The 25,486-nt window shown below is 35.2% G+C and overlaps 3 protein-coding genes across 4 annotated transcripts in view; 2 read left to right on the forward strand and 1 right to left on the reverse strand.

Annotated features, from left to right (window-relative positions):
- LOC124446232 (conserved oligomeric Golgi complex subunit 3-like) lies at nt 1-22,552 on the forward strand. Of its 2 annotated transcripts, none has more exons than XM_046997060.1 (26): nt 1-214; nt 1,025-1,150; nt 1,775-1,836; nt 2,892-3,057; nt 6,398-6,472; nt 6,717-6,809; nt 7,736-7,867; nt 8,565-8,636; nt 8,711-8,754; nt 8,841-8,967; nt 9,433-9,524; nt 10,148-10,253; nt 10,334-10,367; nt 11,046-11,125; nt 11,298-11,375; nt 11,492-11,561; nt 11,811-11,905; nt 12,430-12,519; nt 12,903-13,106; nt 13,181-13,222; nt 13,299-13,391; nt 14,068-14,149; nt 15,270-15,397; nt 16,136-16,234; nt 16,309-16,352; nt 22,194-22,552. In XM_046997060.1, the coding sequence occupies exons 1-25, from the start codon at nt 38-40 to the stop codon at nt 16,333-16,335; spliced, it is 2,394 nt and encodes a 797-aa protein (XP_046853016.1). In that variant the 5' UTR covers nt 1-37; the 3' UTR covers nt 16,336-16,352; nt 22,194-22,552. The 2 variants fall into 2 exon arrangements, with proteins under 2 accessions (XP_046853016.1, XP_046853018.1); XM_046997062.1 differs by lacking the exon at nt 22,194-22,552 and adding an exon at nt 16,817-17,385.
- Nucleotides 16,236-25,486, reverse strand: part of LOC124446234 (glutamate-rich protein 6-like) — a 12,706-nt gene continuing 3,455 nt past the window's right edge. The window contains exons 5-13 of the mRNA XM_046997063.1: nt 25,087-25,148; nt 18,620-18,771; nt 18,280-18,362; nt 17,987-18,059; nt 17,398-17,495; nt 17,144-17,306; nt 16,950-17,018; nt 16,791-16,870; nt 16,236-16,716 (exon numbers count right to left, since the gene is read on the reverse strand). Of these exons, the coding sequence (XP_046853019.1) occupies nt 16,560-16,716; nt 16,791-16,870; nt 16,950-17,018; nt 17,144-17,306; nt 17,398-17,495; nt 17,987-18,059; nt 18,280-18,362; nt 18,620-18,771; nt 25,087-25,148 (937 nt within the window). The 3' untranslated portion in view covers nt 16,236-16,559. The remainder of the gene's footprint in view (nt 16,717-16,790; nt 16,871-16,949; nt 17,019-17,143; nt 17,307-17,397; nt 17,496-17,986; nt 18,060-18,279; nt 18,363-18,619; nt 18,772-25,086; nt 25,149-25,486) is intronic.
- Nucleotides 22,685-24,224, forward strand: LOC124446238 (adenosine receptor A1-like). The gene has a single exon (XM_046997071.1). It carries the CDS (start codon nt 23,006-23,008, stop codon nt 24,089-24,091), a length of 1,086 nt encoding a protein of 361 aa, XP_046853027.1. The 5' UTR covers nt 22,685-23,005; the 3' UTR covers nt 24,092-24,224.

Raw genomic sequence — 25,486 nt, forward strand, 5'->3', positions numbered from 1 at the left:
CCTGTGTCTCAGAATGAAAATAGTCAGTCACCTATAAATGTATGACATGAAGTCATTGACTAAATTTAAGATGGCGACTTCTTCGAATAACTTGATGGAAAGACTCGATCTTTGGGATTCAAAAGAAGGATGTTTATCCCCTCTTACAGATGATGAAAAAGATAGTGTTTTGCTGTTGGCAACTTATTCAATGAATCGTGCAATGCCATCAGAGGTAAAGTGTCGCATTTAATGAATAATCTCAACAGTGACAGTGAGTACTGTCTGAGAATTTCAACGACAATTTTATGAATTTATGCGCCCTAAAAAAGATGATTTTTTTGTGCAATGGACATAATAAAAATTAGTACTGTTAGCTTATGCTTTATCTCGAAAGTGCTTATGAAAACCGTAATCAAGTATATCTATAACTTTCATTAGTTTATTTAATTACCGTCTGTACGTGGCAGTTTCTTGTTACCACTCAAGAAACAATGCCTTGTAGTACGCAAGGGATATTTTCTTTTGATTTCACAGCAGAATTTTTTGTTGAGCTAGATATTTCACTGTTTTATGATGCACACAATACTTGGTATTACTTAGGCCCCAGTCTGGAAAGTATGTTTTTTGCCCACCATAGATATTTTTCATATTATCTTTGCACACCAAGCATATTTAGCAAAGGAGAGACCAAATCCGAGTTCTTCATTAAAACTAAAGTTAAATACTATCCTTCACTGCAAAGCGATGTTTTCTGTTTGAATAACAACCAATTTCTGAGAACACAATTGATTCTGCAACAACAAAATTTCATGAATTTCAAGAATATATGCAAAATACTAATTATAATATTTTGGATTTCTTTTGTGTGCGTACCATTAAATTTGATTTTCAAACCAGCACACCAGCTATATTTCATTGCTCATTGAAAATAAAAACAATTAATTTTCCCAAGAAATTAATGTTATTGATACAAAATTTACATTTTCAGAGAACATCTGTAGGATTTTTATGACCAAGTTGTTTGAAATTTTTAATCATGTAGCTCCCTGAAAAAGATATTACAAGTTTGCCCTCAAAAAGAACTCATGGTGAGACATCTGAAAGCAAAACCAACATGGATATATCAGATATAGATCTTGGATCTGCCAAAGTTGAAAATGCCCAACAGGTTTGGAATTGTGTAATTTTGTTTTGAATTTTCATTGCTATTCCTTTTTTGTTTACAACAAAGACTGGTGTAATGGAAAGGTGCTTTGTTTTTTGAGTTAAGTGACAGTCATTGTGTGGGAAGTGTTCTTTTGAACATAAAAAACTGTAATGCATCATGCTTTTATCAACATGCATGATTGTCAAAATTTTGTAATAGATTATTTTAAAAAAGAAATTGAATTTCAGAAATTTTACTTCAATTTTTTCTTCTTTTTTTTGTCATTACTGATTACTTTGGAAGATTTGCCTAAATTTTTATTTAATCATTGTCATCAAAAGAAATTTTGCCTTAGTAAAAGCTAATGTTGCTTGGCAATAAGCTAGACACCACTGAAGACCTTTCATTATAAATTAAACTGATGACAAGACGTGCTGAGTGAGGAATTATTCATAATTTAGTTGTGCATTGTGGTGACATTTCTCACAAAAAGGAAACTAATTGTGCACGTATATCGGCAAAGAAACAAAATTCTCAGCAAGAATATTATATACATATTTCAAAAAGTGAAGCTGTTGGACAGGTTGTTTTATTATATTATCTTCGCCCAGTTGTCATGATAATTTTCATTTTCATGTTTTGTAGTTTTTCACATGGTTTGCCCAAGTTGAAAACCAAATGGAGAGAGAACAGGAATCTGCTTATCAGTATGTAGTCATCTTTAGCATGTCTTATAATGTCTACATAAGTGACCACATTCACCACATTCACCACATTCACCACATTCACCACATTCACACAATCACCACATTCACCACATTCACCACAATCACCACATTCACCACATTCAACACATTCACCGCAATCACCACATTCAACACATTCACCATTCATTCCACATTCCACACATTCACAACCACATTCATTCCACATTCACATTCCATTCACCACATTCATTCATTCACCACATTCCACACCATTCATTCACCACATTCACCATTCATTCCATTCCATTCCATTCCATTCATTCCACCATTCATTCATTCCATTCATTCACATTTTCATTCCACACACATTCATTCACACATTCACACATTCAACCTCCACTGGACTCTACAATGGCATTCATCTTAACTCTGGAGGACTGGGTCGCCAAGAGAAATTATTGCGCAATATGACGTGACCATTTGACGTCATGATTATAAATATCTACTCCGCCTTCAAATTGCAAATGGTCTTCTACATTGACCCATACTTTTTTCAAGGAGCATTGCTTAATATTGGACCCTATCCCGCAAATTAGCTACTCCTTCCGCGAAAATGTCCTCTGTGTCTCCCTCTCGATTGTCAGGCTGGAGGGCAATTTAATTTAATCTCATCACCGTCGTTATTTTGTAAAGCCTGCTTATCATGTTTTGGTGACGACAACCCGTAACATACCATTGAACCAAAATACATGGAACGCCACCTGAAGCAAATAGTTGAAGCCAATTCTTACGTCCAGACACGCGTGTGTATTGTTTCGAGACTCTCCTGCGAGGTGAAATTTGATTGAACTACACACGCCTGGCTGGGTGTGATCTCGCGTAGTTGGGTGTAAGATTTGGCTTCAAAAAATTATTAGGCTTGTCTATTACAGGTAGCGTTCCATGTATTTTAGTTCAATGTAACATACCGGTCATACCCTTCCCTTCTAAAAGATATTTTTAGAATGTATTTTCTACAATGATAATTTCTTGTCCTCTTTTTATTTACATTTTAGCGCGTATTGCAAACAGCTGCAAGAATATAGAGATCATTGTGAAGTGATATTAAATGAAATTAACGAAGCTCTGAAATATCTTAAACTTTTACATGAGCAGCATTTGTTTGTTTCAACGAAAACTGGTGCTCTTCACTATGCTTGCGAACAACTTCTTCAAGATCAGGTTTTTGATACGAGTACATACCATAATGTAGCTAGCTATACTGCATTCTACATATAGTCTCATACCATAATGTAGCTAGCTATACTGCATTCTACATATAGTCTCATACCATAATGTAGCTAGCTATACTGCGTTCTACATATAGTCTCATACCACAATGTAGCTAGCTATACTGCATTCTACGTATAGTCTCATACCATAATGTAGCTAGCTATACTGCATTCTACATATAGTCTCATACCATAATGTAGCTAGCTATACTGCATTCTACATATAGTCTCATACCATAATGTAGCTAGCTATACTGCATTCTACATATAGTCTCATACCATAATGTAGCTAGCTATACTGCATTCTACATATAGTCTCATACCATAATGTAGCTAGCCATATTGCGTTCTACATATAGTCTCATACCATAATGTAGCTAGCTATACTGCATTCTACGTATAGTCTCATACCATAATGTAGCTAGCTATACTGCATTCTACATGTAGTCTCATACCATAATGTAGCTAGCTATACTGCATTCTACGTATAGTCTCATACCATAATGTAGCTAGCTATACTGCATTCTACATATAGTCTCATATCATAATGTAGCTAGCTATACTGCATTCTACATATAGTCTCGTACCATAATGTAGCTAGCTATACTGCATTCTACGTATAGTCTCATACCATAATGTAGCTAGCTATACTGCATTCTACATATAGTCTCATATCATAATGTAGCTAATACTGCATTCTACATATAGTCTCATCATAATGTAGCTAGCTATACTGTATTCTACATATAGTCTCATATCATAATGTAGCTAGCTATACTGCGTTCTACATATAGTCTCATACCATAGTGTAGCTATACCATTACATATAGTCTCATATCATAATGTAGCTAGCTATACTGCGTTCTACATATAGTCTCGTACCATAATGTAGCTAGCTATACTGCATTCTACGTATAGTCTCATACCATAATGTAGCTAGCTATACTGCATTCTACATATAGTCTCATATCATAATGTAGCTAGCTATACTGCATTCTACATATAGTCTCGTATCATAATGTAGCTAGCTATACTGTATTCTACATATAGTCTCATATCATAATGTAGCTAGCTATACTGCGTTCTACATATAGTCTCATACCATAGTGTAGCTAGCTATACTGCATTCTACATATAGTCTCATATCATAATGTAGCTAGCTATACTGCATTCTACATATAGTCTCATATCATAATGGCTATAGTTCTACATGTAGTCTCATACCATGTAGCTAGCTATACTGCGTTCTACATATAGTCTCATACCATAATGTAGCTAGCTATACTGCATTCTACATATAGTCTCGTACCATAATGTAGCTAGCTACTGCGTTCTACATATAGTCTCATATCATAATGTAGCTAGCTACTGCATTCTACATATAGTCTCGTACCATAATGTAGCTAGCTATACTGCGTTCTACATATAGTCTCATATCATAATGTAGCTAGCTATACTGCATTCTACATATAGTCTGTACCATAATGTAGCTAGCTATACTGCATTCTACATATAGTCTCATACCATAATGTAGCTAGCTATACTGCATTCTACATATAGTCTCGTACCATAATGTAGCTAGCTATACTGCGTTCTACATATAGTCTCATATCATAATGTAGCTAGCTATACTGCGTTCTACATATAGTCTCATATCATAATGTAGCTAGCTATACTGCATTCTACATATAGTCTCTACCATAATGTAGCTAGCTATACTGCGTTCATATAGTCTCGTATATAATGTAGCTAGCTATACTGCATTCTACATATAGTCTCGTACCATAATGTAGCTAGCTATACTGCGTTCTACATATAGTCTCATACCATAATGTAGCTAGCTATACTGCATTCTACGTATAGTCTCATACCATAATGTAGCTAGCTATACTGCATTCTACATATAGTCTCATACCATAATGTAGCTAGCTATATTGCGTTCTACATATAGTCTCATACCATAATGTAGCTAGCTATACTGCATTCTACGTATAGTCTCATACCATAATGTAGCTAGCTATACTGCATTCTACATATAGTCTCATATCATAATGTAGCTAGCTATACTGCGTTCTACATATAGTCTCATACCATAATGTAGCTAGCTATACTGCATTCTACATATAGTCTCATACCATAATGTAGCTAGCTATACTGCATTCTACATATAGTCTCATATCATAATGTAGCTAGCTATACTGCATTCTACATATAGTCTCATACCATAATGTAGCTAGCTATACTGCATTCTACATATAGTCTACATAATGTAGCTAGCTATACTGCGTTCTACATATAGTCTCATATCATAATGTAGCTAGCTATACTGCATTCTACATATAGTCTCGTACCATAATGTAGCTAGCTATACTGCGTTCTACATATAGTCTCGTATCATAATGTAGCTAGCTATACTGCATTCTACATATAGTCTCATACCATAATGTAGCTAGCTATACTGCATTCTACATATAGTCTCATACCATAATGTAGCTAGCTATACTGCATTCTACATATAGTCTCATACCATAATGTAGCTAGCTATATGCATTCTACATATAGTCTCATACCATAATGTAGCTAGCTATATTGCGTTCTACATATAGTCTCATACCATAATGTAGCTAGCTATACTGCATTCTACGTATAGTCTCATACCATAATGTAGCTAGCTATACTGCATTCTACATAGTCTCATATAATGTAGCTAGCTATACTGCGTTCTACATATAGTCTCATACCATAATGTAGCTAGCTATACTGCATTCTACATATAGTCTCGTACCATAATGTAGCTAGCTATACTGCATTCTACATATAGTCTCATATCATAATGTAGCTAGCTATACTGCATTCTACATATAGTCTCGTACCATAATGTAGCTAGCTATACTGCGTTCTACATATAGTCTCATACCATAATGTAGCTAGCTATACTGCATTCTACATATAGTCTCATACCATAATGTAGCTAGCTATACTGTATTCTACATATAGTCTCATATCATAATGTAGCTAGCTATACTGCATTCTACATATAGTCTCGTACCATAATGTAGCTAGCTATACTGCATTCTACATGTAGTCTCATACCATAATGTAGCTAGCTATACTGCATTCTACATATAGTCTCATATCATGATGTAGCTAGCTATACTGCATTCTACATATAGTCTCGTATCATAATGTAGCTAGCTATACTGCGTTCTACGTATAGTCTCGTATCATAATGTAGCTAGCTATACTGCATTCTACATATAGTCTCGTATCATTTTGTTTTTGTTGTTCAGACTCGTTTGGTACAAATGGCCGAAAGTATTAGTGACAAGCTATCGTACTTTAACGCACTCGAGCAAATTAAACAGGTAAGTATGTATAGCTTTTAGTTTGTCTACTAAATATTTGAATTTTTCGTTCATGTTCACAAACTCAAAATAATGTTTTAACGATAATCATGTGCGCAAATCCTTGGGGAGAGGAAAGGAGGGACATGTCCCTCCCCCACACACACACTCAAAATACATGATTTCACATTAGGAAAACTATTACAAGCTGAGACATGCGCAGATAAAACAGATTTGCTTCTTAACGATGTTATGTTTTCTTCAGAAAGTAAACACTCCTACATTATCTGTAACAAATGAATCTTTTGTGCCAATGCTCTCCAGGCTTGATGAATGCATTGAATATATAAAAACAAACGTAAGTGATAATTGTGGATGAAATAATTTTAACGTGAATTTTTGCGAATTGTCACGTGCTCAATGCCATCTTTTTTTAAATGGCACGAGTTTTGCATCGTTGTACTGCCCTGGCTGCTGATGATTTTACGGAACTTAACATGTACACCATTGTACTCCACTGAATATTGACGGTCTTACGGAACTGTTCATATAAACCATTGTAATATACTGAATATTGATGATCCTACGGAACTGTTCATGTATACCATTGCACTTTACTGGCTAATGATGATCCTGCCGAACTGTGCCTATACACCATTGTACTCTACTGAATATTGATGATCCTACGGAATTGTTCATGTTCATCAAATGTTGCACTTTACTGGCTAATGATGATCCTACGAAACTGTTCATGTACACCATTGTACTCTACTGAATATTGATGATCCTACGGAATTGTTCATGTTCATCAAATGTTGCACTTTACTGACTAATGATGATCCTACGAAACTGTTCATGTACACCATTGTGCTCTACTGAGTAATGATGATCCTACGAACCTGTTCGTGTACACCATTGTATTCTACTGACTAGTCATGATCCTACGAAACTGTTCGTAAACACCATTGTACTTTACTGACTAATAATGATCCTACAAACCTGTTCGTGTACACCATTGTATTCTACTGACTAATCAGGATCCTACGAAACTGTTCGTAGACACTATTGTACTTTACTGACTAATGATGATCCTACGAAACTGTTCATGTACACCATTGGGCTCTACTGACTAATGATGATCCTACGAAACTGTTCGTGTACACCTTTGTACTTTACTGACTAATGATGATCCTACGAAACAGTTCATGTTCATGTTCATTGTATTCTACTCAACTGTTCAAAAGCTAATGTGTTGTAACTAATATATAGTGTTATGTGTTTCAGCAACATTTCAAGGAATCGCAGACGTATTTAATTCGATACAGTCAATGTTTGAACGAAGCTCTAAATCTTGTTAAAACTCATGTTATTGATCTTTTCAAATACGCCACAGTCCAAGTAACTACAAGTAAAAATGTAAGAACACACGTGACACTGTACTTTCATATGTGTGTTATATTTATTTTAAATATTTCATATGATTTTATCTTGTTTATCTCGTTAATCAAATGCTACGTTCAAACAGTTAAATTATTTAATATCGGAAACAGTTTTTACAAACACTCACTGAGCTTTTTTATCGTACCGAAAATTACGTATGACGCTACGTTTGACGCCAGGAAATTAATTTAGACTTGATTTTTACCGATCGATGCTCTCAGGTAGAGTTTAATTAAACTTTAATAAACAAATGTTAGTGTTCAATCATTAATGCCTATTATTAAAGTTAACATGACAGTTGACTTAGGTGATGTAGTTAGGGATAATTTCAGTTCTCTATGTACATATGGGATTAACTGGGTGCACATTCAAGTAAAGTCTGAGGGAGTTTCGTGAGTGAAGAAACTGCCGTTTAGCGAAGTTGACAATCGATATGGCATGTCACAGTCAGTGAGAAACGAATATGGTGCGAATGGACATTCTTACAACTTTTTTGTACAGTCCACACTAAAATCTCAACATGACTTTGGAAGCAACATTTTGACGATCTAAACAAGATAAGAAGCATTTCTTAATTTCCTGCCCATTGTGTGACCCCGCTTGCTTGTTGCTCTTGAGTTCTATGTAATCCAGGGTGAAATGACTTTTCAACAAGAATGTTTTTGTATTATAGGAAACGAACTCCACAGATGGTTCGTTCGCTTTATTTTATGGAAAATTTCGTACAAATGCTCCAAGAATAAAGGTGAAATTGTTGTGAAACGATGCGATTGATCTCGTTGTCATGTCGGCAGAATTTATTCTTTTTTCCGTTTGCAGTCTTTAATGGAACAAATAGAGCAACGATTGACCATCAGCTCGGAGTACGTTTAAAACGAATGTTGATGATGTGTGAAAAATACATCGCACCTTCTTCAGATATGATATTCTCTTTAACTTTTTTTTATAGATATTTATCATTATTGAAAGATTGTCACGATTTCTACTTTACCCAGAGATACCAGTTGTTAGCGCCTTGTATACATGATAATGTCGAGAAAATAATTCAACAACATCAGCGAAATACTTGTGCTTTGGTAAGTGTTCACGCCGCAGGTTGAATATGAAGAAGTTGAGCGAGTTTCTAACGTAACCGTAGGTGCATGAAAATAAATGCTTTTTAAACGTAATTAGAGAAGACAGTTGAGGCAAATTCGACCAATATTTGCTTCCTTTTCTTATTTACTCATTCATCTGTCTAAATTTGACTTCAATTCGTTAAAATTTTCACCGTTGCATTCGATCAGTCCAAAAACATGACATGGCCTTAGTTCGACTGTGTCATCTGCTTAAACTAGACTGCTATCTGATCCAGAAGAAAGCTTGCTTAATGAAAATGACTTTCAAATGTGTTAACTTTATCTAGGCATACATAAACAAATTGAAACATACATATGCAGAGTGATATTCCACCGTGTGATATTGACATAAATTTACCAACTTGTATTATTATAAAGTAGGACCCTTCATACATTCACATTTGTTAGTTTTTGATCTTTTAGGTACGAAGTGGTTGTTCTTTATTGATGCGTGTTAGTCAAGACGAATATCAATTATATTTTCATTTTTTCAACCAACCAAGTTCAGAGCTACAGTAAGTAGCCATCCAGACCCCACATGTGCTTTTTTGCTTCTGACGTGTAGTAAGTTTTAAGTCTGCCGTTATTCCCTATTATCGAGTGAGGAACGTGTAGTTTTTTAGAGCTTGCTCGTTAAAGAATCATATATTTTCATGGTTTGTTTGGATATAGTTCCACTTTACCATTGTTCTTGAACATGGCAATTATGTGCTTTCCATGATGAATAACAGTGTTGGGTTTTTTTTAATGACGTATGCAGTTACAGGCTGCTGGTACTGTGGTATTTTTTTAACAATTCATTGTTCCAGGAAGGTCAGAGACCATAATATTTACAGCTAATGGGGTACACCGCTGAAAATTTCATTTGCACATTCGTAGACTAACCGTGTCCCAGAAAATTTACCACCACCAACTCTTTTCTTACACCCCTCTCCCCCCGAGCTGTATTGGCGGTACTTGTAGCAAATTGGATTGGATTGCAAATATTGTATTTCGTTTATGAGAATGATTGTTAGTCGATCAATCATCTCATATATCATCTGTGCTAGAAAAACATTGATATTATTTTTTGTATATTTTATGTATATTCATGTTGTTATATGGAGTGTTTGAATGTTAAATTTATGTATTTTTACAGCACTCTGTTGGAAAACTTTTGTACGATTTTGTACGACGCATTTCGGCCTCTTATTATTCACATGAACCACATGGAAACATTGACTGAACTTTGTAGCATACTAAAGGTGAATAATCGTTGGAACAAACATCATCATAACAACATTCATCTTTTTAATATACAGCGTTGTTCATTCTATCCCTTTAGGTTGAAATGCTGGAGGATCATGTCAGTCAGAAAGGTGGGATTCTCAATCATTGCTATATGTGATGTCATCTTAGCCATTATCCTCCTGTCCAAGCCCTTCATTCCTGCAATTCGATCTCTGTCATATTTTTTCAATCTTTATTTTATCTTTAAAGTCCGAATTTTTAAATAGACTGATATTGGTCTTTCTGTAGTCCTTTTACTACTTTCTCTATTTGCCAATATCTGTTTACTTTCGAGACTAAACACCATATTTACAAGTAAATTGTCCACTATTTTTCTATCACTTTATAAATTGAAAATTACTATGTATATATTTCACTTCTCCACCTGTGAATTAATGTTGTTCAATTTGAAGTAAAGCAAACTTCTATTACAATACAAAATCAAAAATGGCCATTATACAAATGTGTGGAAACACATTCTTGAAATCTGTATATTTTGCAAAAAAATATCTGTTTGACAGTAAGCACAAATTAAAAATTGGCGGTATACCGATCGTTGAAATAGCCAACTTTCTGTTTTTGAGTTATTGGAGTAAATCCTTATAACAGTTTATTAAAATCATCACATATTTCCATAAAAGATTTAAACGGTATACTGCGGTATTTTTAAGATACCGTTACTGTGATATTGAAATTTCAATATTGCCCAACTTCAGCAAAGATAAAAGAAGTTTGTCGAACATTTCCGTTTGGTTGGTTTCTTTTAGGAGATGAATTGCTCGCTTTTGGCAGTGTAATTGCACAAATGCTTGAAGATGTTCAGGAAAGATTGGTTTATCGAGCTCAAGTATGTGTACTTGTTTGTGTTTGATTGGATATACAACTGTTACGTTTTAGCGCCACGTTGATGAAGGTATTATGACGAACCCCCTCGCGATTTCCCAAATTTTTCGCATTAAGTCTGTATGAGCTATCAGGAAGATTGGTCTTTGATTTTATGAAATATTCCTTTTTTGCAGACATACATCCAAACTGATATTCAGAATTACTCTCCATCACCTGGAGATCTTGCCTATCCTGATAAATTAATGATTAGGGTATTTAGTTTCATAACTTTTTCAATAATATTCATCGTATGGTACTTCTATTGGCAATGGTTATGTTGACCACTTGTGTGCGGGAGTAAATGATGGGTTTTGTTTTTGTATTATAGACAGCAGAAGATGACGATGAAAAGCAAAGCGAGAATGACGAAACGGAAGCAAAGAAAACAAAAACTTCTGGTACAAGTTAAATTTGTTTTGATTGCATTGCATACAGAAATTTATTGCTGCTTTGTGTTTGTTAGAAGTTTATCAATTAAAGCCCAGCAATTTTCCTTCCGAGATTAATATTTATTTTTATCATTCCTCCTGTGAAGACTAACTGTATTTATATATGTAGAGGCCACCTTTGTGTTACTCTTTGACTGAAGTTCTTCATCACTAAGATATTGCTCTATGTCGTATAATTTGTCGATCGTTTGTTTCCAGATTTTCCTGCCGCGCTGGTAGATTTACAAGGAATGTGGTATCCAACAGTGCGAAGAACGTTGGTCTGTCTATCAAAGCTCTACAGATGTATTTCAGTAGGTTATATGTTATCGTTATATTGCACGTAACCTTGGCAACTTTGCTTGCGCATACAAACACGGCTAAAATGGTTTTTTTTTCGTTTTTGCTGTGAATGCATTTGATGATTGAATGAGTTAGAATTGTGATAATACGTTCAGCTTCTAATTTGGGCACTTGTTTTTCGTTTTCCCTTCTTTCATTATCGCTGCTCCTTGTAATCATCTGCGGTCATCTGTGATCGACAGTGGTCTTCTAAGTTCAACTGTGGTCTTCTGTGATCGACAGTGGTCTTCTATGTTCAACTGCGGTCATATGTGATCAACAGTGGTCTTCTATGTTCAACTGTGGTCTTCTGTGATCGACAGTGGTCTTCTATGTTCAACTGCGGTCTTCTGTGATCGTCAGTGGTCTTCTATGTTCAACTGCGGTCATCTGTGATCGACAGTGGTCTTCTATGTTCAACTGTGGTCTTCTGTGATCAACGCTTTATCGCGCGTTTATGTTTTTTATAATGCTAAAGACCTGCATTATTATTTAGAAAGAGACATTCGAGGGATTATCTCAAGAAGCTCTATCGGTTTGCATTTCTACGTTGAAAGTTGCCAGTTCGCGTATTATTTCAAAAACGGTAAATGATCGCATACTCCATTTTTAATTTATGTTATATCACGCATAATAAATATGTGTTAATTTGTTAATATAATGATACAGAAAATCTCAACATCCTCACCTGCATTTAACATAAAAAATGTTAGTTTCTGAAATCAATGTCTTTCATACTCTGCTGCATAAAAAAGATGTTTTTTTGTTGATTATACGTAATAATAATACACGATGCAACTTTTAGGCTTTTTACAAGAAAATACGAGATATTCCCTTCATTTTGTTATGTGCATCGGCGTTTACTTAGTGATCTCACTTTCTACAGAGAACTTAAAACATGCAAAATGCAACTCGTAGAATAGTGAAGACACTCGTGTGAGAGACCTATCGTGTTTTTTTCTATTTTAGGGTGCTATCAATGGTCATTTGTTCTTGATCAAACATCTTCTGATCTTACGAGAACAGATCGCTCCCTTCAACGTCGACTTTACTGTGCGTGAATTGTCGTTGGATTTCAGCAATATGAGGACGGCAGCATATGGCTTATGGAGTAAAAGTTCATCATTGTTTTCATTGAATAGTAACAATGCTTTGCTCGAGTTTTTGTTAGAAGTAAGCTTTTGTTGACGAAGCTTTTACTGGTATACATAGCTACAATTAAAAATAATGTGTACCGCCTGTTATAGGGAGCTCCAAAACTTATTGAGAATTATGTCGATTCGAAAAAGGTATGGAAGCGTGTTGCAAGGAGTTAAGTTTATGCGCTGATTGGTTCATCAAGTTTGGTTGGTGTTTTTTTTTCAGGAAGTTGACAACGAATTGAAAACGGTTTGCGAACAGTTCATTGACAGCATTTCATCTTCACTTGTTTCGCCACTAAAAGATTTCTTATCAAAAGTATGTGCAGTTGTAGATGCCATGTTTAGTTTATATTGAGCTTACTTGTGCTAGGATTTTTCCACTGTCATTTATCGTTTGAAAAAAGTAGCCACGTACATTTAGTACCCCTATTGCATGAGTTTCGACATGATTTTGACACAGACCACTGTTGGAGAACCTTCATTATCAGCATGCTGTCGGATAAATTGTCTCTTGGATTTCTATAAGAACTTTTCAAAAACTTTCTCATGCCAAAGAGTATGATAGCACTGCTGCCGTAGCCGAACGTTTTCTTTGTCGTGGCTTTGAAAATTGGATCTGGTGTGCGTGTTGTAGCTTTCAAAGCGTATCTGGATTTCCTCTTGAGTTTGAAACATGGTTTTTATAAGTTTCTTCGATTTATTTCCAAGAGGTTGTTGAAATAAAGACTTGGGTAAACCTAATCTAGATTACTGCTATACATCTGCTAATCTAGATTAAGTTTACCCAACTCTTTGACACCCTCCCCTCCCCCGCAAAACAAAATAGTAAACAACTTTGACAAACTTTGCTGAAGTGTGCTTACGATAAATGAAGCAACATTATTTTTGTGTGCGTCTCTTTCTTCGATGGAATAAATCAATGTGAAACCAAAAATCAACTTATGTTTTGCCATTGTCAAACCACCTGTTAATTAGATTTATCATTCTTGTAGACAGATGCCATTCAGAAACTCGCCGAGGAGGACGGCAAAGATGTTAAAAACTTGTTGAAGCATCAACATTTTGCGAAGCCGGGTGAGTTTAATTTTTGAGAGCTTGCTCGTTAGATAATCATATATTTTCATTGTTTATGTATATTAGCTGTTTATAATCACGTCGGAATTTGAATTTCCATTTTAATGATCGTGAAATAGACAAAACGTTTTATGTAATCGATATCTTCAGCACCCCCACACACACACACACTAATCATGGTGGATCTATCCCTGAGTTTTCTTGTAATAATTCTTTCTGGAATACATGAGTTACCATTGTTAAATTCTACCATTAACTACAACTCAATGATACTGATCACGAGTTACTAATGTTAATTTATTCCATCAACTCTAACAGAAATTGTCCTTCAAACTATAACTCTTTGATTCTAGCCAGGATTTACCTTAATGAATTTCTTCCTTAAGTACTCCTACCAACTGTAACCATACAAGATATTCCACGAGTTTTCATTGTGAAGTTGTCTATGATCCGTGAATATTAGCTACGAGTTACCATTGCGAAATATTCCTACCAGCTATATGAATCTGGATACAAGTTAACTTTGTGCAAAATCCCTGAAATACTAGCCAATTGTTAACTTTGCGGAACAAATTCCTGAAATATTAGCCACGAGTTAAATTTGTTGAAAATATCCATGAAATCCATGCGACGAGTTGCAAATGTGAAATTCTCCCAAATGTTAATGATAACTCTAAGATACTGACTTTAAGTTACTAATATGAAATTGTCCTATCAACTATAATCATTCAATTCTGGCTATGGGTTAACTCAGGTTGAATTTACTGGGGGGTGGAGGTCCAGAGTGGTGTCAGTTCCAAACAAATACTAATGTACCAAACAACAAGCAAAAGCAATTGTGATTTGTGTTGGATGGAGTACATTTCCAAATATCTCTCAATCATGGTGTAAGAGTATCAGAATTTAGCAAAACAATGCAAGGTGACGACCGTATATTAACCACATTATCTTTTTTTTTAACTAAAGCATACACACACATTAAATTATTCTGGTTTCCTACCTGTTTTTGTCACTATCCTAACTTGATGGTCCAGTAAAACGTGGAGTACGTTTCGTTATATAAAATCAAATCTCATTTTCTTAAAGAGTTGGTTTGAACTTTTTATTGTTCTTTATATAGAAAATGTTCGCCGTCTTGTGAGTGAAAGCTACATGTTGCTAAAGTCGAAAATTCCCAGCACTTTGCAAATCATGTCTCTTTATCTTGCAAATAAAGACACAGAATATATATTATTCAAACCAGTCAAGGTAATATTTTGACATACGCTCTCACGAGAGTTAAATATTGTCATAGCGTCGTCTACATATTTCTTCAGACACATGTTACACCACGACAATGGGATTGTTAGGGCTGTGTTGGCACTAGGCATTATTACCTAACATTCTCTTGGTGGAGCTAGGATCTTCAAAACTGTACACTAAAGCTTTAATTATCTTTTTACACAAAGTGTTAATTAACTTTCACTTGTAAAGAAACGATTATACTTTTAATAGCAGCAAGTGGACATGCAGAAACTACGCGAATAGGCTTTTTAAAATTCAAATTTCAATTTTACTGGCCAGAAAAATTAAGGAAGAAGTTAATGGAAACAGGCAATTCGTGCGAAATATCATCACGCAGGCAAACCAGCCTTAGCCAGCCTTTTTCACTCTAAAACTATAGCTCACTACTTTTTTACAGTAGTAGTTATAGACTTAACTGCCAAGACAAAGTGTTTGGGGGAGGGAGGGGGGCAAGATTTTGTCTCACTTCTCTGTGACGTCATGATTTTAAACATTTGCATCGGCGTGGCATGTGTACAACTGTGTCTTAGTTTTTGATTTTTATTTGAAATGAGTGGAGGCTTTATAGTTTAGATGCCCGTAGCATAACGCCCCACCTAACTCCCCTCCCATACACATCTCTCGGTGTGTCTGGTTATTAATGTTTCTTACAAGCTTCGTGATTGGCTAGCTGTGTTATTATACATTTGTTTAAAATCATAGGGAAATGTTCTAGAAAATTACAAACGATTAAACGAGTTGATTGTTAACACGTACAACGAAGAGAATCAACAGATAATAGGAAGTCCTACAACGCAGCAGGTATCGTCCCGTGATTTATTTATTTGGTTTTCGTCATTGTACGGTTCTCTCAAAAGGTGAATTTTGAACTTTAGATATCATTGTTGCTATCAATTTCATGAATTTCTACACAACAAAGGTACGAAAAATTTTTCGGTGTAAACAAGATTTACAAAGAATCCTCAAATTGTAACTATGTTTGTTTGACCAGCTGTAGTACTTTTCAATGATCAAGCTATGTATATTTAAGTGATAAACCACAAATGTAAAAATGTTCATCACCCATGCAACTACATGCAACTACATGCAACTACATGCAACTACATGCAACTACATGCAACATGCTTTAGTTCACGATGACAGTTGTCTTTTCATCTGTTATTATTGCACTGCTGTCAAAATGAGGCAACGGTTTAGGCTTCGGTCGTTCTGGTATTGAAAGCTTGGTGATTCGATGTGAGTGAGGGAAGCGTATTGTCGTTTGCACTTGCTCAAGTAACAGACTACACAAAAACATGAAAAATATATCATCGACACGATCTTGCGTTATTTTAAACCTTATATAAGTATTTCTTACTTGATAAACTTCCTTATTTCCTTCAGTTGAGTTTCATGGTGTTCTTCATCGTTTGGTAATTTCACTTTCTTTGCAATTGGCTGTAAAATATTTGAATTGGTCACCTCAACATGTTCCATACATATGAATCAGTTGGTTGTAAATCAGCCTTTCAGTTACCTTTAATTTCGCGCCAACGTTGAACCTTATTGTATGTCGACCGGAACTATAAGTTATGATGATGTAATCCTTGAATCAAAGAATGATAATATTTAGTAAGTTGACAGCAAAGGACTAAGCAACACGGATCAATGTCAGTTAGGAAGATGTTTGGGTGAGAAAGAAAGGACAGTTAATTTTGACGAGAACCTCACCTGACCCATACAACGTAGAGATAACTCCTTCGTCCAGGCGAACGTTATTGGCTGAAACGGCGGAGCTTGCACGTAGCTTCTGGTTATATTGTACCAAAACCATTTCTTTTTCTTTTGTTCTTTTATGTCAAAGAAAGTCCCTCCAAAGGGGGTCAGCACCATCCTAGCATATTTAATATACTTTTATGATAAAATCACTGAATGTAACAGGCAAAAGGAAATTTTCGGAAAACGTAAATTAACCTTCAGAGTACCTTAACTTTGCAGTTTGTTGATAGTAGCAACATCCATGACCAGTTGGATCAAACACACCTAGCACACCAGTGTTGTCGCGACTGTGTTCGTGAGTGTTCTTGAGAGATAAATATTTACAGCTACTTTAGGGGATGATTTTGAGACGTTGTATGTCCGTGGGTATATTAATCGAATGTATGTATATATTTAAGAAATAAAAGATGCTAACTGTGTTTGCACAGGCTTATGCAAACCGAGGAGACCTTCGGGAGAACTCGAGAGCTGATTTGTGCAGCCCCGAGACCGAAGGTCGAGCGTAGCACATGCTCGAGGGTTCTCACAAACGTCTCCGAGGTTTGCATAAGCCAGTGCAAACACGAAAAACATCTTTTATTTGTTTTATAAAATAACAATAATGCGAAACAGGCAAATTTAAAACAAAAATTTCAATTTTTCCTCTAAAATGTATTCATAATAGATTTGCAAATTCCTTTTGATTCATTAATTGATTTAATTGATTGAGCTCAGACCTGTTCTGCACAGGCTAATGAAACACAGCTATAGTATTTTTTTATTATATAAGTCTTACCCCTTTACTAAAAGTCTTACCTCTAAAAGAACGTACGAATATTTTCCTTTCTCTGTGGACGATATAACGATAGCAGGATTGCCGCTTGGATAACAGCAAAGGAATTAAGGCAAAACAAAGGTTTATATAAGTACATATCCTGAGTGTTTAGAGGTGTAATAAACTCCACCTAACCCTCGCCCATTTCTCTTTACGCAACTTTTTTGGATGAATATTATTGACACCCAGAAAAAGCTTTTACAAGAGTTTTGAAACAAGGGTGGTGTTTTGTGTAATGGTTTATTGAGTATAATTATCCAGTATGAAAAGATACTAGCAGCAGCCAGTTCCATCTGGAAAAAGAACCAACAATCTATTACCATTTTGATAGAATTTTTCCATGAATATTTCTCTTTTCTAAAAAGTAGAGGCGATACAAACCGTAAGATATTTGTACATATGCGAGAGTATTGAAATATAACGAGTTGAAAATGTGCGAGAACATTTCATGACCACTTCGACAATAACATTATCCCCCCCCACACGAAGTTACACAACTTGCTTATTCACGTCAGTCCAGTGCCTTTAGTTGATGATAACGAGGCCGGTATTGTGTGTGGAGACTGGTGATGACTTCGGAAATGGTTTATTGAGGAAATTAATATGTTGCTTGCCTGTGCTCTTGAAGAGTTGATCTCGATCTCGAAAGGTTCCAAATGATCTTCAAATGGAGAACCAACTGGTGTGGAAGGTTTCAGTGTCCAACCGTCTTCCATGCATTTTGATGATGCCAGTGAGTACGTCAGCGTCTTCATTTGACGAGTCACTACAAAATATTGCACAAATGCAAAATTTACTTTTATGCCTCGGGGATCTCTGGTCTTATGCACAATATACAACTTTTGTATTGTATTGGTCAACTCTGGTGCAGTTTTAATCAAGCTGCAAGGAAAAACTAGGAATGAATTGTTATTTAATTTGTATACGTTTGTATAGAATAATTGCTACTTTCCTTGCTCACCATGCATGATTATAGGGTTAAGTCAAATCTGTAATAATTTTTATGAAAGTTGGGAGTAGCTATTGGAAGTAGAGCTCCTTAAAGCGATAGTGCTACGCAAGTTATACGTTCAATAACGTCCTGAACCTTTAGACAAGTCAAAATATTTTGGGAAAGTGCAAGACAAAGCAAATTCATTGTTCTCACTCATGCAAAGCGCTAGTTTACTGTGGGTTTTTTTATAACTATATAAAGTGTTTATGTTTCTTGTTATGAAGTAACTAGTCAATGCTAAGGATGAGCGATATGAGCTTGGAATGGATGAAATCGGGAAGATATTGAACGTGATGGCTAAGTAGCGAAAAATGACTCATTACAAGTGCTAGTATTTCTCTTCTTTACCATCCTCTATGCTTCAAACCAGCACCACTTGACGAATTGGTAGACAAACTAATATACAGTTCTGTTATCGGCTAAATGGGTATCACCATGTTCTAAGCATGAGCTGGTTTTTTTTTCTTTTACGATCTATAGCTCTCTCGAATTGTTCGTTCTTGTGCCATTTTTATACACAGGAAATGTTTTGCACTTCCTTATTAATCACATCATTTGAATTGTAATTTGTATTGCTTAACTACATTGCAAATCATCTGGATTATAAGACAATGTTTTTAGATCCCTTGTTATGTTTGGTTTCCAATGCAGTAATTCGCTCGGTACATAAAAAGTTCGACGTTCAAAATAGGTCTAAACAACCCAACTTTTATGACAGATAAAGTTTGTCAAATTCACAAGAGAAGTCGCCACTCATAAAATTCAACAAAAACATGTCTACAAGTTCAACCAGCGTAGGATTCACAGACCTATGTTTTGTAATTTATAAGTTCATATAAATTAATATAGGTAGTAGCTGAGAATTAGATTAATATGAGGTTTATCGTGAAGTAGTAACTATAAAACACTAGTATTAGTAGTACCTACGTTATGCATTTAACCATGCATATCATATAGAATCTTATCTTTTTTGAAATTTCGTCATTTGCGCGCTCCCTTGTCGTAGCTTTCAGACGCGTGAACCGTTATCAAACAAAGTTTTCAGGAAATAGCTTCCATCGCTTATCACAGTTAAGAATTTCTAATTACGTTGCTTTTCTTATATTTTCTGTGCTTGTTTATTTCATTCGGCATTTTTTAGAACTATCGACATTTAACGACATTATTCTTCACTTGAACATATATATAATAAATAAGATGTATATTGATATATTTTCGTACAACAGACTATATCGCGAACAAATGATTATCAAAGCAATTGCGGGCGGCAGCCAACGTGGGCGAATGACATTGTAACTTGTTAGGGAAATTCCGACATATTGATTACAGTCATGATTAAAAATTATAATTGTTTCCACTAAGAAGTACTCCAATATTCGTGAAAAATTTCTAATTAAAAGAAACATCAAAAATATATGTATGGGGAACTGATTAATTATGACATAGTCGTAATTGTACATTGCCTTAAATAGTAACGTTGTCTTTACACGAAAACATGGTGGAAATTGGAATGCGACTTAAAACAAAAGAAAATCTTCACCGAGAGACGAAAATGGTGAAGATACGGACATTTTTTATTTATTATATTCCCACTTTATCATGCCAATTGTATCTAGTGCAAGCAAAATAAATCTACTGATATCTGATCATATTTTACAAATAAAAAAGTCTCGTGTTTCACATACTAGATCTTTCTTTGGAGTTACATGTCGTTCAGCGTAAATTTTATTGCGACGTATACTGTAATACAAGTCAGGCCGTATGGTATGTTTTGAAGGCGAAATAAATTTTAAACATGTTGAAATAATCAAGGTGGCAAAAACAACACTCCAAGCACCTCAGAGTGCATATGAAAATGTTACAAAATTAAGTGGCACATTCATGATTATATTATCTACTTAACGTCCTCAGCACAACATCTCTTAAAATATTTTCAACAAGAATTTTTCGCACTTTGTTCAAAGTCAAGTACCTTAAACCTATAACTACAACAGTACATTATTCCAAAGCCATCATCAGAGAATATATATAATATATTAATCCTAACACGGTTTTTTATATGCACATGAAAAACATATGACTTGGACGAGATTTGAACTCGCACCTTTGTGTACTAGTCCGCCGCTCTACCTGTTGAGCTACCAAGCTCACAGGGATTCGTAGCTCAACAGGTAGAGCGACGGACTAGTACACGAAGGTGCGAGTTCAAATCTCGTCCAAGTCATATGTTTTTCATGTGCATATAAAAAACCGTGTTAGGATAATATAGCACAACATACATTATATAAAGCAAATTAAAGAATTATATTTTCGTCGTGATCGAGTTGCAATTTTGGTCAGTTTGAAGTTTAACTAAACAAGTTGTGCTTACGATTTTTCATTTGCATAAAAACATAAAAGTCTGAGAAATGTTTGATTAAGAACAGGAATTTATCGCAGTTTAGGTCACGCGCAGATTATAATTCAATGATGTGTCGACAAAAAACAATATTTTAACAAAAAAGCTGTGAAACATGTGTTTTATTGATTACAAAATTTTCATATTCTTCAGAGATAATAGTTGACTTATTGACGAGAGATGACTGTCTAATATATTATCGCAGCAATGAAATGAAGATGATAATACTCTGTCTTTTCACGAAAATATAATTGATAGAAATCACACTTCGTTTTTATCAATATTCATAAACATTCGCTGCATGGGCCAACCTTGATATGTGACATTTCTATTCACTCTATAAAAATGCTCGTTCAACACATTGTACTTAAGATCTTTAGCACAACGGTATTGAAATGGTTTATTTGCACAGACTTCTACTGTATTTCGAAATATCTACTTTAAGCTCGCGATGAATTTGTAATCAATTCGACCGAACAGACTAAAATTTTAATGCAATTACAAGCGTATGAAAACTACGCCTTACACAGCACGTTTATTATGATTGAAAACTGACGTTAAAAATGTTTAAACAGCATTAGGTTGATGGTGACAAAACATGCATCATAAAAAAATGAGTTATCTATTATCGAAGAGGGCGTGACGTTCACAATCGTTTTATTTTTGGTGAATTGAAAATTCATTGAGCAAAACCAAAACAGAGAGTAAAAGGCTATCGTCACGATTCCTAATGGAGACCAAATCTTACACAGCACAGTTCATAATCAACTCAACTGATTTTAATAAATGTTTTCAGGAAAGATAAAGATGGTCAAAGGGACAATTGGCAACAGAGGATTTTGACATACCATGTGAGTAAATTCCAAGAATGCAATTTTCGAGTGCAACATGATATGTCACACAAAATAAAATGAGACAAATTTGTTTGCTAGCTTACACGTGTTTTTTGAATCATGCTCTGATGCGCAATAATACTGTAAAAGCATGTCAGTCAGTACTCGCGTTCAAGATTTTTAGTTTTCGTTCTTTCTCTTCTTGATAAACCAATATTTCTAGCTGCTCAAAAATACGTGCAATAATATCAAGTCATGGCTCGCATGCTGTAATATAAATTATCGTATTTTTCGTGATTAAACAGGTCATGCGATCGTCGAACATATGCGTCATCTGTCTTTGTCTGTTGACATTCTGCAATTTAGCTTAATTTTATGCAATTTATATTTCATTTTGCTTTGGCATGTTACGTTATTGTCGCAATTATTAACCTTTCAACACTTGCGGCAGACGCAATTCTTTGCTCTAAACCAGTGTTTGGGGTCGAGATTCTTCAACACATGCAATTTCAAGACAACCCATTATGACTCTAATGATGTGTACTCGACGAAAGAATTCGCACCGCGTTATCTTAAAATTCTAAAGCAAACAATGAGAATCAAAGTACTCCGCATGTATTTTCAATAACTTTTTTCCGTCGGGGGGGAATAATCTGGCGGCGGTTTAAAAGCCGAATGTTTTCGAGAAATTGTGACACTCATATGTTGGCCTCAAGGGTCGACATAAATTAGAAACGGCAAGCTAAGTATATCTCGCTTTGATGGTTTTGCTCGTATGGAGAAGTTAAGCGAAAGTGAGTTGCATCATGAGATGGATGGTCATGGATGTTTTAATGCTACATATGTTGATACTCCCATCTGTAAGAAACTATATTCTCAGTTAAACACAAGTGTCTTTCATCGAAGAAACGACGATTATAGTCATGTGGGAAATTTTGTTTTCGCCAGTTATGCTTTAGCAATATTTCTTAACCTTGCGCTGTTGTGGCTAATGTACAAGGATCCATTGAAGAAGTTTCGCACTCCAACCGCAGTATTGATGGCAAACCTCGCTGTTTCAGATTTACACGGCGCGGTATTTGGCCTGGTCATCCACACGGAAGTGACACAAAATCAGCTTACCTCTGATGTAACAACGCTGTATCTACCGTGGCTAGTGGTAACAATGGCGCAGTGTAGCTACTATACGGTCATAATGATCTCTTTTGAGCGCTATATTGCCGTAGCCTTTCCAATTCGCTACCGTTCTGTAGTACTGATGAAATACGTTATTGCTGCAATCGTCATTTTCTGGCTACTCTCGTTTGTAGTATCCACTCCATTATACTTCGGCCAGCATCGCCATAAAGTATTTGGGGGAGAAAATTATTTCTTTGCCATCAACACTTTCATACTCGTTACAGTCATTCTCGTTCTCTATCCCCTAACATACTCCAGTTTACGAAATCAGCGCAAACGGTTACTCACAATGAACGCAAATAACAGCCATTTACGAAACAGTAAATTGAAGGTAGAACAGAGTTTCGCAAACACCATGCTCCTTGTATACGCATCTCTTATTCTATTTCATTTCCCATACGTTGTTGTTTTCGTCTACTATGTTAGAAAGTGCAATTCCTGTCTGTTGGACAATATATTCTTGCACATTTGGACGTACTTTAGAATTGCGTACACAATTCATTATGGTGTGAATCCTATCATCTATGCGCTGAGACTGCCCAGCTACAAACATTCTCTAATGCACTTCTCTCCACGAAAAAAAAGACGTGATTTGGGAGCGAATGGTCCCTCACTAGTGCCATCAAATGGCACGCAAAAGGCATACTCAATTAACGCAACAATGGCTGAAACGCAAGCCTAAAGTTTAACTGCTTCTATGAGTTGAACATTTTAATCAAAGGGATGAACTTAAACTCGTATAATTTTCACGTATAAATTACATTGTATATAAATTAGTATTCAAAGAAAGAGATCCTGTCTTTATTAAGAAATAATTTTTTTTTCCTCTATTGAAATTACGTGCAAAAATTACGACAAATATTACGTACTCTGTTTAAAAAAAAATTAGTGGACACAGCTTGCCCAGTGAATAAGACCCGGCATTTTTTGGGGGGAACGCAATTTGAGATGACTTCATAAACTACACGTTGCATCTTTGAGAGAACAATTTGATTATAACAATGTTTAAAGCAGTTTATTGTTATATATGTGACAACAAGTACATAATCAAGATTTTTGTTCAGCTGTTAAAATGTATTAAAGAGGCTGTTGAAAGTTAGCGACTGAAAGAAAGACAAATGTACAAAAACAAAAAAATTTTCATTAGACTCTACTTGCAATGTTTGCTAATTAATAATTTCTAATAAGTCTTCATAAAATTTTTTGAAACGAACTTACAATTTAGGGAAAATGCATTTTAGGACCATTCGGCAGATGTTTATTTGCATTAACAAAAACATCATTAATCAAATGTGGCTTTGTTGTCACTTTAAACGTAATTAAAATAGCCTTGGGATGTTAACGTAATGTTTTTGTGTCTTTCCTCCCAAAAAATTACCGAAAAAGACAACGAATTCAAATGCAACGGAAAATCGTTGAAGCAACTTATTTTCAACCCGTTGAAACTGCTCAAAAACCTTAATCGGGGATTTAATGGTCATGAGACTTTCTTGTGATCCCGCTCAATTTCTTTTAATTATTAACCAAAAACATAATTTATTTATATGCGAATAAACGTCGCGTTAACCTGCCAAAAGAAAGGGGCCTGGGAACAAAAAAACCGGGTTGAGAAGAGAGATCTAGACAGCCATAAACACAATCAGTAAGGCTTCACTATAACAAAAAATCCTCACTTACTTGAATAATAATTCACAGCTGCTCCAGATACTTTCTGTCTGTCAGCTTCTCTTTCCCTTGCTCTAAGTAGAATAACATAAATTAATATATGACAAGTGCAAGCAGGGACGAAACTAGAACGCTAATTGGCTGGTGGTGTGTGAATATTCATATATTCAGGTTTGTCCGACACATTTCGCATGAAAATACAAAAGCAAAATTTGTGATGTTCAGACGATGAAAAGCAATTAGGTTTTATTTGAGAAAAAATTCGTCTGCGGTGTCTTCTAGCTGTTGAACTAGAGGAAATGTGAAATGAGGAAATTTTTGCGAAAGAAACTGAAGAAACCCGTAAACCATATTTCCCGGTTCAAAATCAAAGAGACGAAAAACATGTAGCTAATATTAGTGTTATAAAAAA

The sequence above is a fragment of the Xenia sp. Carnegie-2017 genome, unplaced genomic scaffold (genome assembly GCF_021976095.1).
Source record: "Xenia sp. Carnegie-2017 unplaced genomic scaffold, XeniaSp_v1 HiC_scaffold_22, whole genome shotgun sequence".
Taxonomy (NCBI): domain Eukaryota; kingdom Metazoa; phylum Cnidaria; class Anthozoa; order Malacalcyonacea; family Xeniidae; genus Xenia; species Xenia sp. Carnegie-2017.